General features: G+C 42.4%; 1 protein-coding gene across 2 annotated transcripts in view; it reads right to left on the bottom strand.

The window, feature by feature from the left end:
• The window catches only part of tacr2 (tachykinin receptor 2), a 71,166-nt gene that overhangs the window by 9,812 nt on the left and 45,057 nt on the right, over positions 1-16,297 (bottom strand). Inside the window, exon 4 of one of the 2 annotated variants that reach the window (XM_073027164.1) lies at positions 7,901-8,097. In XM_073027164.1, the coding sequence (XP_072883265.1) occupies positions 7,901-8,097 (197 nt within the window). Of the gene's footprint in view, positions 1-7,896; positions 8,098-16,297 lie in introns of those variants that run through there. The other variant, XM_073027165.1, reaches the window with a different exon arrangement.

Below are 16,297 nucleotides of genomic sequence, written 5' to 3'. Positions count from 1 at the left end.
AGTTCTCCCCTCAGCCTCTACTGCTCCAGGTGAAACAACCCAAGTTTCTCCAATCTCTGCTTATAGCAGATTTCCTCTAATGAAGGTATCAGTGTGGTAAATCTCCTCTGCACCCTTCCCAAAACCTCAACATCCTATGTATAATGGGGTGACCAGAAATCAATGCAATACTTCAGAATTTTGTAAAACTGCAACATAGCTTCCTGACATTTGAAGTCAAAGTTCAAAGAAAGTTTATTATCAAAGTTCATATATGTCACCATATACAAACCTGAGATTCATTTTCTTGCAATAAATCCATAATAGAATCAATGAAAGACCAAAGCAACTTGCGTGTTTAACCAGTGTACTAAAGACAACAGACTGTGCAAATACTGTGCAAAAAGAAATAATAACAATAATAAATAAATAAGCAATAAATATCAAGAACATGAGATGAAGAGTCCCTGAAAGTTAGTCCATAGGTTGTGGGAACATTTCAATGATGGGGCAAGTGAAGTCAACCCTCTGGTTCAAGAGCCTGATGGTTGAGAGGTAGTAACTGTTCCTGAACCTGGTGGAGTGAGTCCTGTACCTCCTTCCTGATGGCAGCAGTGAGAAGCAAGCATGTGCTGGGTGGTGGGGGTCCCTGATGATGGATGCTACTTTCCTGTAACAATGATTCATGTAGATGTGTACAATGGTGGGGAGAGCTTTACCCGAGATGAACTGGGCTGTATCCACTACCTTCCATTCAAGAGCACTGGTGTTTCCATACTCTGCTTTGATGCAGCCAGTGAATATACTCTCCACCACACATCTACAGAAGTTTGTCAAAGTTTTAGATGTCATGTCAAATCTTTGCAAACTCCTAAGGGAGTAGAGATGTTGCTGTGCTTTCTTCGTAATTGCACTTACGTGCTGGGCCCAGGATAGGTCCTCTGAAATGATAACAATAAGAAATTTAAAGTTGCTGATCCTCTTCACCTCTGATCCTCCGATGAGGACTGGCTCACGGACCTCTGGTTTCCTCCTCCTGAAGTCAATAATCAGCTCCTTGCTCTTGCTGACATTGAGTAAGGGGTTGTTGTGGCACCAGACAGCCAGATTTTCAATCTCCTGCCTAAATGCTGATTTGTCACCACCTTTACTTCGGCCAGTGACAGTGGAGTCATCAGCAAACTTGAATATGCCATTGAAGCCATGCTTAGCCACACAGGCATAAGTGTAAAGCAAGTAGAGCATGGAGCTAAGCACGCTGACCTGTGGTGCTCCTGTGCTGATGAGGATCGAGGAGGAGATGTCATCAATCTGAACTGATAGGAGTCTGCAAATGATGAAATTGAGGAGCCAATTGCACAGGGAGATATTGAGGCCAAGGTCTTATTAATTAGTTTTGAGGGGGTGATGGTATTGAATGCCAAGCTGTAGCCAATAAAGAGCATCCTGATATATGTGTGTATGTACATATCCAGAGTTGAGCGAAGAACCAATGAGAGGGCATCTGCTGTGGGCCTCTTGCTCCGTTAGGCAAATTGGAGCAGATCCAAGTTGCTTCTCAGGAGTTAGTATGTTTCATCACCAGCCTCTCAAAATACTTTATCGTTGTGGATGCAAGTGCTACTGGACAATAATCACTGAGGCAGGTCACCACATTCTTCGGCACTGGTATAAGTGAAGCCTGCTTGAAGTAGGGGGGTACCTCAGACTATTGAAGTGAGAGGTTAAAGTTCTCAGTGAACACTCCAGCCAGTTGATCAGCACAGGTCTTTAGTACTTTGCCAGGTACTCTGTTGCTTGATTTTACTTTATAAGAGGTGATAGCATTCAAGCCCTGCCAGAACTGTTGAGCGCCGTTCCTTGATTTATGTTTAGTCTGGAACTGCCACTGAGATGGCTTTCTGGAGATTGCACCTGGACTTCTTGTAACTGTCTTGGTCACCAGACTGGAATGCCTCTGACCTGGCCCTCAGCAGATTACCGATCTCATGTTCATCTGGGGCTTCTGGTTGGGGCAGACTCTGAATGAGTCTGAGGACACACTCGTCTACAGCTGTTTTAAGTCAGTGCCTTAACTACTAAAAACAAGCGTGCCATGTCAACTTCAAGTTCAAGTTTATAGTCGTTCAACCAGACACATGAATATCGTTGAATAAAACAATGTTCCTCTGGAGCCAAAGTGCAAAACACAGTACATATATCACATACTGCACATACAATAATATTGACACAATAATACTAACAGATAATTTAAAAATATTCTTAAGATGTACAAGTAGTGCCATCTTTTTCACACTATCAGCCTTCGGGAGCTATGGACTTGGACCCAAGATCCCTCTGCACACTAACTCTGTTAAAGGTCTTGCCATTAACAGTGCACTGTCCCATTAAATATAATATCCCAAAGTGCAACACTTCACATTTGGCTGGATTAAACTCTATCTGCCATTTCTCTGCCCATGTCTGAAACTGACCTATATCCTGATGTATCCTTTGGCAACTTTCTACACTATCCACAGCACCACTGATCTTAGTATCACTGTAAACTTACTAACCCACCCTTCTACAGTTTCATCCACATCTATATTATGAACAGTCACTGTAGGGATCCCTGTGGAGTACTATAGTCATAGACCTCCAGCCAGAATAGGTGCCATCGATCTCTGTCTTCTATGGGCAAGCCAATTCAGAATCCAAATTGCCAAGTCATGATGAATCCATGCATTTTCATCTTTTGTGTGAGCCTGCTTTGTGAAACCCTGTTAAACACCTCTTTAAATCCATGTAGGCCACCACCCACAGCTCTACCTTCAATCATCACTTCCATAGAAAACTCAAACAAATTAGTAAGACATGAATTCCCTTCACAAGCCATGCCAACTGTTCCTAATTGGGCCATGGTTTTCCAAATGCTCATGAATCCTATCCTGAAAAATTCTCCCCATTAACTTCCTTACCAATGATGTGAGACACACTCATCTACAGTAGTTTCCAGGAATATTCCTTTGACAACCTGTTATTCTGCCTAGTCCCATCGAGCTGCAACTGGACCACAGTCCTTCATACTCCTCCCATCTATGTACTTGTCCAAACTTCTCTCAACTTTGAAATCAAACCCACATTGCCACTCCCGTTAGCAGCTCATTCCACACTCACACCACACTCTGAGTGAAGAAGCTCCCCCTCACGTTCTCCTCAAATATTTCACTTTTACCCATGACCTCTAGTTGTCTTCTCACCCAACCTCAATGGAAAAATAATGCTTTTATTTACCCTCTCTATACCCCTCATAATTTTGTATTCTTTTATCAAACCTCCCCTCATTGTTCTACGCTCCAGGGAATAAAGTCCTAACATATTCAACCTTTCCCTATAACTCAGGTCCTCAAGTCCCAGTAACATCAGTGTAAATTTTCTCTGCATTAAATTCCAACTTCCATTTTCTAGCTGGTCCAAACTCCACTACAAGCTTTGATAGCCTTCCACACTGCCCACTATACTCCCAGTCTTAGCATCATCCACAAATTTGCTGATCCACCACTCATCCAGATCATTGAAATAGATGACAAACAGCAGCCTACCCAATCCATGCAGAATTCCATTAGTCACAAGTCTCCAGTCAGAGAAGCTTCTGTCACTCTCTGGCTTCTCCCATGAAGACTTGGGGATTTATCCACCCTAATTGGCCTCTAGACAGCAAGCATCTCCTCCTCTATAATCCATATATGGTTCATGACATCACTACTGTTTTGTCTCACTTCTACAGACTTTGTGGCTGTCTCCTAAATAAATCCAGATGTAAACAGTCCACATAGTATATCCCCCAATTCTTTCAGCTCTGTGAAAGAGCTGATGATCGTCACACTGATCGTCAATTTTGTCCCTTGCTGTCTTTTTGCTCTTAATGGATCTGTAGAAGCCCTTGGGATTCCTCTTCACCCTGTCTTCTAGAGCAAGCTAATGCTTGAAGGTATGCAGTTGGTAATATCTGTCACAATTTCTGAGTTGGAGGACATAGGCAATATCAATCATTAAACCATAAGACATAGGAACAGGGTGCTTAGATAGATTAGAGAGATAGGTTCTTGATTAGTCGGGGCATGAAGGGATATAGGGAGAAGGCAGGAGATTGGTGCTGAGAGGGAAAATAGATCAGCCACAATGAAAAAGCAGAGAAGACTGAATGGGCCAAATTGCCTAATTCTGCGCCTATATCTTATGGTCTTAATTAGGCTATTTGGTCCATCAAGTCTTCTCTGCCATTAAAATCATGGCTCATTTGTTATCCCTCTCAACCCCATCCTCCTGCCTTCTCAACAAAACCTTAATCAGTAACCTATCAACCTCCACTTTAAATATACTCTACAGCCATCCATGACAATGAATTCCACAGATTCACCACCCTCTGGTTAAAGAAATTCCTTCTCATCTCTCTTCTAAATGGACATCCCTCTAATCTGAGGCTGTGCCCTCTGGTCCTAGACTCACCCACCACAGGAAACATCCTCTCCACATCCACTTTATCTAAGCCTTTCAATATTCGATAGGATTCAATGAGATTTCCCCCTCGTTCTTCTGAACTTCAATGAGTACAAGCCAGAGCCACCAAACACTCCAAATACATTAACCCCTTTATTCCCAGAAACACTCACGTGACTCTCTCTGGTCCCTCTCCTTTGTCAGCACATCTTTTCCTAGATAAGGGGCCCAGAGCTGCTCACAATACTGCAAGTGCAGCCTTACAAAGTCTCAGCGTTACATCCTTGCTCCCTTGTTCTCTTGCTCTAATATTCTAGTCCTCTCAAAATGAATGCCAACATTGCACTTGCCTTCCTCACCACTGACTCAACTGGCAAGTTAACCTGTAAGGAGCCTGTGCAAAGACTCCCAAATCCTTTTGCAGTCCTGACTTTTGAATTTTTTCCCCATTTAGAAAACAGCTCTGCCTTTATTCCTTCTATCAATGTGCACGCCCATAAACTTCCCTCTACTATATTCCATCTGCCTCTTTTTTGCCCATTCCCCCAATCTGTCTAAGCCCTTCTACAGATTCCTTGCTCCCTCAACACTACCTGCCCCTCCGTCTACCTTCATAATGTCTGCACACTTGTCCACAAAGCTATCAATTCCATTCTCCAAAACATTGACATATAACAAAGGGATCTGTATTTCTTCCTACGAACACCACTAGTCATCGGCAGCCAATCAGAATAAACACCCTTTATTACCACTCTTTGCTTCCTGCCAGTCAGCCAATCTTCTATCCATGCTAGCATCTTTCCTGTAGTACCATGGACTCTTATCTTCATCAGTAACCTCATCTGAAGTACTTTGTCAAAGGCCTGCTGAAAATCCAAGTAAATAGTATCCACTTGTCTGACTGCCTGTAACTTCCTGAAATAATTCAAACAGATTTGTCAGGCAAGATTTCCCCTTAAGGAAACCATACTGACTTTGACCTATTTCATCATGTGGCTCCAAGTACCCCGTAACCCCATCTTTAATAATCTTTATCTAACATCTTTCCAATCGTTTAGCCAAGCTAACTGACCTATAAATTCTGTTCTTCTACCTCCCTCCTTTCTTAACGAGTGGAGTGACTTTTGCAATTTTCCAGTCCTCTGAAGCCATTCCAGAATCTAGTGATTATTAATGCCTCCACAGTCTCTTCAGTTACTTCTTTCGGAACCCTGCGGTTTAGTCCATCTGGTCCAGGTGACTTATCTACCTTCAGACTGTTCAGTTTCACAAGCATCTTCTCCGGGCAGCTACACTCACTTCTGTCCCCTCACACTCTCGAATTTCTGGCATACTGCTAGTGTCTTCCACGGTAAAGACTGACTCAAAATACTTAAATTCTTCCACCTTCTTTTCTTTCCTTATGGTTGTTTTTAGTTGCCTTTTGCTGTTTTTTTTTTAAAGCTTCCCAATCCTCTAACTTCCCACTAATGGTTGCTATATTATAACAACCATATTATATATGGTTGCTATAACTGTCCCTTGTCAGCCACAGTTACCTCGTTCTCCCTTTAGAATACTTCGTCTTTGGGATGTATCTACCCTGCGCCTTCTGAATTGCCCCTAGAAACTCCAGCCATTGCTCTACTGCCGTCATCCCTGCTAGTGTCCCCTTCCAATCCATTTTGGTCAGTTCCTCTCTCATTCCTCTGTAATTTCCTTTACAGAGTTGAATTCTATCATATTATGATTACTGTTTCCAAAGGGTTCCTTTACCTTAAGCTCCCTAATCAAATCTGGTTCATTACACAGCAACCAATCCAGAATTGCCATTTCACTAGCGGACTCAACCATAAGCTGCTTTAAAAAGATATCTCATAGGCATTTTCAAATTTCTTCTCTTGGGATCTAGCACCAACTAGATTTTCCAAATTACCTGCATACTGAAAACGCCATGACTATCATAGCATTGCTGTTTATACATGCCATTTCTATCTCCCATTGTAATTTATATCACATCCTGGCTTTTCTTTGGATAATCCCCATCAGGCTCTATTTGCCTTTACAGTTTCTTAACTCTACCCACAAGGATTCTACATTTTTGATCCTTTGTCACCTCTTTCTAAGAATTTAATTTCATTTTTTACCAACAGAGCCACCTTTTGCTTACCTGCCTGTCCTTTCAATACAATGTGTATGCTTGGAGGTTAAGACTCTATGATGTAAAGCCAAGATCTTCACTGAGAACATCCCAATACTAACTTCTGTTCCCTATGTCATTCGAAGTTCCCTGTTCTCATCAGCCGAGAACTGACTCGTCAGCATTCTAGGAGCACCGGAGGCAGACACGTGTTGTTGCAAACATGAGTCATCTGTCAAAATGCACTTGCTGCTCATTTTACTCTTCTTTTGTTGGCAAACCTTTTGGTTAACCATGGAGGGGGCAAGGTAAAGTTTGAGTGAGAGAAAGCTAATAAGATATTTTATTTCTGACATTCTACTCTAGTGAAAGCGTTATTTCACCTTCAAAGCAGAAATTACAGTTGACTACAACCATGATAAAGTTTTGAACTTTTTTTCAAAGTCTCTTCATATTCCCACAGCAGTATCACTATAGCTGCTGGGACCACCAGTCAAGTCTTTATGTGTTATAAATAATACAAGTTCTCATTTTGACATGGAATGCCTGAACGGGATTAGTTCATATTCTTCAGATTTGTCTTTACTTTTGTTTTATTCCTCAATTAACTTTTATTCAAGGAATTACTTCACCTCAAAACGTAATCGTACATTCCCCATACTAGATAATCTTAATGTTCATGTTATCCTATACAGCATTGCAAGAGTAAGCCAGCTAGGAATCAAAATATTGAAATTAGCAGAGATTGTTTTGGAACATACCAAAATACGTTGTCTCCTGCCTTGACGATCACTCTGGGCCCCCAGATTACGAATTGATTCCTCCTCTATGTGAGAGCTTACTGTAATGATCATTGAACCCAGCCTTGATACCCAGTTTTACCGGGGATGGGGCTTCACCAGCTGTTGGGGTCTTGGGGCAGAATTGCTTTCTTATGGTTGGAAAAGACTTACATTGGGAGCTGACCTCATGCATCCAGTGGCATATTCTGTGTGGTAGCAACACATTCTAACAAGTATGTGACCAGCAATGGACAACTTACCATTCCTCAGAGCATCCATTTAATGGAGGCTCATGCAAACAAATAAATATTCTTTATCTGTATATTCACCTACTCTAGTCTTGCTACCAGTTTGTGTTGCTGTTGTTGTTGTTAGTCACCCAATTGTCTGGCCCAGGTATCTAGATGATGGGCCCATGTGCCTATCAGCTCCTATCCATCTGTCTGCTCCTGCCTGATCACTGATCTGTATCTCAATGTGCTCAAATATCTGGCTCTCTATTTCTGTGACCTTCCTACCATTGAACTTTTTTTGCACTCACCGGTTGTTTAAGCAGCAGTAAATGATGGGGTTGTACATGGTGGAGCTCATGGCAAGCCAGAATATCGCCAGGTACACTTGCTGGATATATGTTTTAAAGTAGATGTCTTGGCTAAAACTCCCCAGGATGAAGTACAAGTGGTAGGGCAGCCAGCAAACTGCAAAGGTCAAAACCACGACAATCATCATCTTTACAACCTGCAACAAGGTAAAGAGCATCCAGTTAGTTGATGGAAGTTGCACTTAACTTATAAATCAATGAGATTTATCAACCTGAAAGTATTGAGGAATTGGAGGTTAGACTCCAAAGTTCAGAACAACCCTAGAAAAATATCATTAGCACAATAAAAAACTGTGTCTGAGTTCTTGGAAAGATGACTTGCATGCAAGCCGCTTAAAAGCTGTTCTTAAGAAAGATATTTTAAACTGTTATTGAAGTTGAGCTTCATGACCACTTTAAAGGAACAATGGTCATGGGGACAATGACAGGGGATGCCATACATGACTTCTGGCAAAAGAAGTTCAATCTCAAAGTTCAAACTAAATTTATTATCATAGTACATATATGTCACACTATACAATTCCGAGATTTGATTTCTAGTGCGCATACTCATTAAATCCAATAACCATAATAGAATCAATGAAAGACCGCACCCAAAACGATAGACAACCAGTGTGCAAAAGGCAACAAACTGTGCAAATGATAAATAAACAAACAAATAGAGAAATAAATAATATCAAGGACATGAGATGAAGAGTCCTTGAAATTGCGAGGCAACAGTTCAGAGATGGGGCAAGTGAAGTTGAGGAAGTTATCCCCTCTGGTTCAAAAGCCTGACAGTTGAGGGGTAATAACTGTTCAAGAGTCTGATGGCTGAGAGATAGTAAGTGTTTCTGAACCCAGTGGTGTGACTCTTTGGGTTTTTGTACCTTCTTCCTGATGGCAGCAGTGAGAGGAGAGCATGGCCTGAGTGGCAAGGGGCCCTGACGATGGATGCTGCTTTCCTCAACAACACTTTGTATAGAAGTGTTCAATGGTGGGGAGGGCTTTACCTGTGGTAGGCTGGGCCATGCCATATCTTTTGCATTATCTTATTTTCAAAGGAATTGGTGTTCCCATACCGGACTGCGATGCAGCCAGTAAATATAATATCCATTACACATCTATAGAAGTTTCTCAAAGTTTTAGATGTCATGTTGAATCTACACAAACTCCGAAGCAAGTAAAGGCAATGCCATGCTTTCTTCGTAATTCCACTTACAATGTTGGGCCCAGGACAGGTCTTCTGAAATAATAACACTGAGGAATTTAAAGTTGCTGACCCTCTCCACCTCTGATCTACAATGTGGACTGGCTCATGGACCTCCAGTTTCTTCCTCCTGATGTCAATAATTTGCCTCTTGGTCTTGGGTAGGAGGCTGTTGTTGTGGCACCACTCAGCCAGATTTTCATCTCCCTCCCATTTGCTGATTCATCACCTCCTTTTATTCAGCCAAGGACAGTGTGCCATCAGCAAACATAAATATGGCATTGGAGTTGTGCTTAGCCACACAGTCTCTAGTATAAAACCACTAGAGTAGACTTTGTGGTGCACCTGTGCTGGTGGAGATTGTGGAGGAGATGCCAATTTGAACTGTCTGGAGTCTGTGAGTGAGGAAATCGAGGATCCAATTGCACAAGGAGCTATTGATGCCAAAGTCTTGAAGTTTTGAGGGGGATAATGGTATTAAATGCCCAGCTGTAGTCGATAAAGAGCATCCTTATGTATGTTTCTTTGCTGCCCAGATGTTCCAAGGTTGAGTGAAGAACCAATGAAAAGGCATCTGCTGTTGACCTGTTGTGCCGGTGGGCAAACTGGAGTGGATCCAAGTTGCTTCTCAGGCAGGAGATGATATGTTTCATCACCAGCCTCTCAAAACACTTCACCACTGTGGATGTAAGTGCTACTAGACTTTAGCCATTGGGGCAGCTGGCCATGTTCTTAGGCACCACAGTATAATTGAAGCCTGTTTGAAACAGGTGGGTATCTCAGACTGCTGAAGCAAGAGGTTAAAGAGCTCAGTGAATCCTCCAGCGAGCTGAACAGAACAGGTCTTCAGTACCCAGCCACGGACCCCATCTGGGCTGGATGCTTTCTGTGTGCTCACCCTCCTGAAGAATGCTCTCATGTCAGCCTCAGAGACTGAAATCACAGAGTCATCACAGGCTGTGAGAGTTCGTGATGGTTCCTCCCTGTTTTCAGGGTCAAAGTGAGCATAGAAGTCACTTTGATCATCTGGAAGCGAAGTCCTGTTGTCACCCTATGTCACTTGATTTCATTTTGTAAGAGGTGATAGCGTTCAAGCCTTGCCACAGCTGTCAAACATTCTTCGTTGATTTTAAATTAGTCTGAAACTTCCACTTTGCCTGTGAAATGGCTTCCTGGAAATCATACCTACACCTGAAATGGTTTGAATAATGAGAAAAAGACAGGGTTTATAATAATTGCTGGTCAAATAATATGTATTGCAATTCCCAATAATCTTTCAATCCTTCTGCTTAGAAAGTTACATCTGTATTATTGACGGACATCTCTCAGGATTGACTGTGAATTAGTTGTAGTTGTGGTGTTTCTCGATGGAATCCTGCACCTAATAAAGTAGCCACTCAGTCTATTTTCATGGTTTTCTGCTGCTGCAGCCCAGCCTCTTCAATGTTCAAAGGTCTTGTGCATTCAGAGATGCTCTTCTCCACACCGCTGCTGTGATGCGTGGTTATTTGAGTTACTGTCACCTTCCTGTCAGCTTGAACCAATCTGGCCATCCTTCTCTGACCCCTCTCATCAACAAGGTGTTTTCACCCACAGATCTGCCCCTCACTGGATTTTCTATTTTTTGTTTTTCGTACCATTCTCTGTAAACTCTAGAGATTGTTGTGTGCAAAATTCCTGGGCCATCAGCCATTTCTGAGATATTTAATCTACCCCACCTGGAACCAACAATCATTCCACGGTCAAAGTCACTTAGATCAAATTCATTTCCTCATTCTGATGTTTGGTCTGAACAACAACTGAACCTCTTGACCATGTCTGCATGCTTTTATGCATTGAATTGCTGCCACATGATTGGCTGATGTGATATTTGCACCTTCTAAAGTGGCTATTGAATGTATGTGGATCCCAAAGTCTGAGGCCAAGGATTTTGGAGATCACTATCAGTGACTGGGACGAATGCAAGAGGAGTAAAGACCTTCTGTTAATTTATTGATAACACTCACCTTAATTCTGGAAAAAAGATATTTTGGATGTTAAAGGCATTCGATTAACAATAATATATTGAAAATGAGACATACAGCACCTTTAAAATAAACTACACAATATCATTTATGCAAAATCATCGTAGACAAAATTATCATTTGAAGAAAAAGATACATGGGATGCTACTAGGACAGATGACCAAAAGTTTGGTCAAAAAAGGAAGGTGTGCAGCTCAAGAAATAAAGGTAGAAAGAATTCCAGAGCCCGGAGCCCGGGCAACTGAGAGCAAAGCTGCCACAGATGGAACAACTGAATTTAAACATGAACTAAAGCAGAGAAGTTATGGTACAAGTATTAATTGGTCATCATCTTACAGGAAAGATCTGATTTGGAAAGAAGATTCACCAAAATGTTGCCCGAGAAGGAGTTTTTCAACTATAAGGTAAGATTGCATAGTCTGGCACGTTCTATTTGAATCAGAGGAGGCTGAAGTGGGAACTGCTTGAGGTGTTTATTATGAGGGACATAGAAAGAATAGTTAACGAGAAACATTTCCCCTTGGCTGTGTATAACCAGAGGTTTTAATTAACTGGCAGGGGATTTAGAGTTATTTGAGGAATATTTTTTCTTCCAGGTCCTTGGGGTCATTGACAATCTGTGGTCCGTGTTCTGTCCTGTTTCAGCTTATTCACTGCTTTCTCCTAAGTTTAATGCCTCCATTTTAAAATGTGCAACAAATGATATTCCAATTAAATTGTAACATTTCAACACTTGGTTCTGCTGTCCAGCTATGTTCCAGATGCTTTACTCTGGTCCACAGGATCTAACAGCATTTGGATCGACAGTGTCATTAAATGGAGTCGGCAAGGTTTTATGCATGGAACGTTATGCCTGATGAAACTTTTAATCATTGAAGAGGTAACTAAGAAAGTAGCTGAAGGTAGAGCAGTGGATTTTTTTTTCTACTTGGACATTTGCAAGGCCTTCAACAAGGTGAAGGCTGATCTGGAAGTTTAAAACACATGTAACCCAGGGAGAGTGAGGTGGGTTCCAAAATTGTCTCAGAGATCGGAAGCAGAGTGTGGTGATTAAAAAGGTTGTTACTTGGAATGGAGGCTGGTGCTGTGTTGCATGGGTCAGTGTTGGAACCCTTGTTACTTATAAAAATTATTTGGGTGCAAATGCAAAGGACAAAAGCAGTAAGCTTGTGGATGAAGTGAAATAAGGAACTGTTGAGAGTGTAGAAAGTTATCATAGATTACTGTGGGATCTTCATCAGTTAGGGAAGTAGAGAAAGGAATGGCAAATGGGTTTCAATATAGGTAAGGCAGGGGGTTGATGTTGGGACCACTTCTTTTCACGTTATATGTCACAAACTTGGATGACAAAATTGATGGCTTTGAGGCAACGTTTATGGGTGATACAAAGGCAGCTGGAGGGCAGGCACTGCTGAGGAAGCGGAGAATCTGCAGAAGGACTTAGAATAGGAGAATGGGCAAAGAAGTTGCAGATGGAATACAGTGTTTGGAAATGTACGGTCATGCCCTTTGGTAAAAGGAATAAAGGCGGAGACTATTTGCTAAACAAGGAGAAAATTCAAAAATCAAAGGTGCAAGGGACTTGGGAGTCCTCATGCAGGATTTCCTAAAGGTTAGCTTGCAGGTTGAGTCGGTGGTGAGGAAGGCAAATGCAATGTTAGTATTCATTTCAAGAGGACTGAGTATAAGAACAAGGATCAAATGCAGAGGACCTATAAGACTTTGGTCAGACAGCACTTGGAGGGTTGTGAGCCCCTTATCCAAAGACAGATACACTGGCATTGGAGAGGGTCCAGAGGAGGTAAACAAGAATGATCCCAGGAATGAAAGGGTAAACTTATGAGGAGTAGTTAATGGCTTTGGCTGTACTAGTTGGAGTTTAGAGAAATGAGAGGTAACTTCATTGAAACCTATCAAATATTGGAAGTCCTAGATAGAGTGGATATGGAGAGCATGTTTCCTATAGTAGGGGAGTCTAGCACCAGAAGGTTCAGACTCAGAAAATTGTCCATTTATGAGGAGGAATTTCTTTATTCAGTGGGTGGTGAATCTGTGGAATTCATTGCAACAGCAGGCTGTGGAGGCCAAGTCATTGGGTATATTTAAAGCAGAGGTTGATAGGTTCTTGGGCTGCCTAATTCTGTTTCTATGTCCATGGTCTTATGGTCTTATGTAAACGTGAGGTAAAACATTTGGAAAGGCAAACCAGTTGGACTTATACAATGAATGGCAGGAAACTAAGGGGTATGGAAGACGGACACTGGCGATCTTACGCTCTCACGATATAGCTGCAGCACGGCACCTTGCAGACTCCTTCGGTCCAGGGAAAGTAGAACCAGCCTATTCAATCTGTCCTGATAATGCAAACCCTCCAGAGCAGTGAACATCCCTGGGAATATTTTCTGCACTTGCTCTTGCTTAAGCACATTCTTCCTACAACAGCGAGACCAGAAATCCACACAATTCTCTTGAACCTAATTAACATTTTATACAACTGTAAAATTACGCCGAACTTTTACATTCCGTCTATGGAACGTAAAACATAGAACAATTACAGGAACAGACAATTTATCCCACCATGTGCTGAACTGATTACGCCAATCCTTTCTGCCTGCACACAGTCCATATCCTTCCATTCTCTGTACATTTATGGGCCCAAGAGCCTTTTAAACCCCATGTCAAATCCACCTGCACATTCCAGAATCCACCATCCTCTGAATAAATGACCTCCCCTGCGCATCTTCTTTCAAATTTCCCACTCTCATCTTAAATGCATGTGTTATGATACGCACCCGAATGCGACAGCTTCTGAATTTAGATGCTCTGACTCTCTGGAACATGGATAGCTGGCACAGCCCCATTAAAGATTCAGGCCCACCCCTCTAATTGGTGGCCGTATTTTGCTGACAGGATTTTAATGTTTAAAGAGCACCTGAAGAAACCTGTCCTCATCTCAGTCTCATATTGTGTCTCGATTCTAGCCTCAGTTACTCCAGCACGGGTCCTCACCATCCTCGCCCAAGTCCCTCGTCTGAGTATGTCCTCTGGTATAAAACATTTCAACAATGGGACGGAGTTACCAGCTGTCCACTCGATCTGTGCCTCTCACAATGTTATATACTTCTAAAAGATCTCCCACGAGGCCCAAGACATAGGAGCAGATTTGGGCCATTCAGCCCATCGAGTCTGCTCTACCATTCTATCATGCTCAATTTATTATCCCTCTCAACCCCATCTCTTGCCTTCTCCCCATGACTTTTGATGCCCTGATTAATCAAGAACCGATCAAACTCCACCTTAAATATACCCGATGACTTGGCCCCCACAGGAACCTGTGGCAATAAATTCCATAGATTCACCATCCTCTGGCTAAAGAAATGTATCCTCCTCTTTGTTCTAAATGGACATCCCTCAATTCTGAGGCTGTGCTCTCTGGCCTTACACTCTTCCACTATAGGAAGCATCCTCTCCACACCCCATTTATCCAGACCTTTCGATATTCAATAGGTTGCAGTGAGATCCCCTCATTTTCCTAAACTCCGGTGAGCACAGCCCCAGAGCTATCAAACACTCGTGTGTTAACCCTTTCATTCCTGGGATCATTCTCGCAAACCTCCTCGAGACTCTCTCCAATGTCAGCACATCTTTTCTGAGACAAAGGGACCAAAACTCTTCACAGTACTCCAAGTGTGATCTGACCAATGCCTCAATCCCCAGCATTACATCCTTGCTATTGTATCCTAGTCCTCAAAATTAATGCATTTGCTTAACTTACCACCGACTCAACCTGCAAGTTAACCTTCAGGGGATCCTGTGTGACAACTCCAAAGTCCCTCTGCACTTGTGACTTTGGAATTTTCTCCTCATTTGCAAAATGTTCACACCTTTATTCCTCCTGCCAAGGTGCATGACATACACTTCCCTCCATTATATCAATCTAGCACTTCTGTGTCCATTCGCCCAATCTGTCTAACTCCTTCTGCGGACACTCTGGTTCCTCAACACTAACTTCACCTCTATCTATCTTTGTATTTGTCCACCAACTTGGCCACGAAGCCATCAATTCCTTCTTCCAAATCATTGTCATACAACAAGAAAAGAAGAGGTCCCAACACCAACTCCTGTGGTGTACAACTAGACACTGGCAGACAGCCAGAAAAAGCCCCCCCTTTATTCCCATTCACTGCCTCCTGTGAGTCAAGCAATCTTCTATCCATTCTAGTACCTTTCCTGTTATGCCATGGGCTTCTGTCTTGTTAGGCAGCTTCATGTGTGGCACCTTGTTAAAGGCCTTCTGAGAATCCAAATAAACAACATCCATTGACTCTTCTTTGCCTATCCCACCTGCTATTTCCCCAAAGAATTCCTATAGATTAGTCAGGCAAGATTTCCCCTTTAGAAAAACATGCTGACCTTGGCCTATTTATCATGTGCCTCCAAGTAACCCGAAACCTCATCCTTAATAACAAACTCCAACATCTTCCCAACCACTGAGGTCAGGCTAATTGCCTCCCTCCTTTGCAATGTTCCAGTCTTCCAGAACAATTCCAGAATCTAGTGATTATTAATGCCTCCACAATCTTTCAGAACCCTAGGGTGTAGTCCATCTGGTCCAGGTGACGTATCTACCTTCAGACTGTTCAGCTTCCCAAGCTCCTTCTCCTTAGCAATAACAATGACATTCATTTCTGCTCCCTGACACTCTCGCATTTCCGGATTTCTGCTAGTGTCTTCCACAGTGAAGACCGAAGCAAAACACCTAACCAGCTCCTCCGTCCCTTCTTCGTCATCCACTACTACCTCTCCATCATCATTTTCCAGCGGTCCAATATCCACTGTTGTTCATCTGTTACTCTTTATGTATCTGAAAACCTCTTTGTATCTTTTATATTAAAATTTCTCTGCATCTCTGTTTTGAAAGGGCACCCCTCTATCCCGAGGCTATGCCTTCTTGTCCTAGACTCTCGCACCATGGGAAACATCCTTTCCACATCACCTCTGTCTACTTTCGACAGGTTTCAATGAGATCCCCCCTTCATCCTTCTGAATTCCAGCGAGTACAGACCCAGACCCATCAAACATTCCTCATATGATAACCCTTTCATTCCTGGAACCCTTGTGAAC

The sequence above is a fragment of the Hemitrygon akajei genome, chromosome 23 (genome assembly GCF_048418815.1).
Source record: "Hemitrygon akajei chromosome 23, sHemAka1.3, whole genome shotgun sequence".
Taxonomy (NCBI): domain Eukaryota; kingdom Metazoa; phylum Chordata; class Chondrichthyes; order Myliobatiformes; family Dasyatidae; genus Hemitrygon; species Hemitrygon akajei.
Note: the sequence above shows the minus strand (reverse complement) of the source record. Positions and strands in the feature narration are given on the sequence as shown.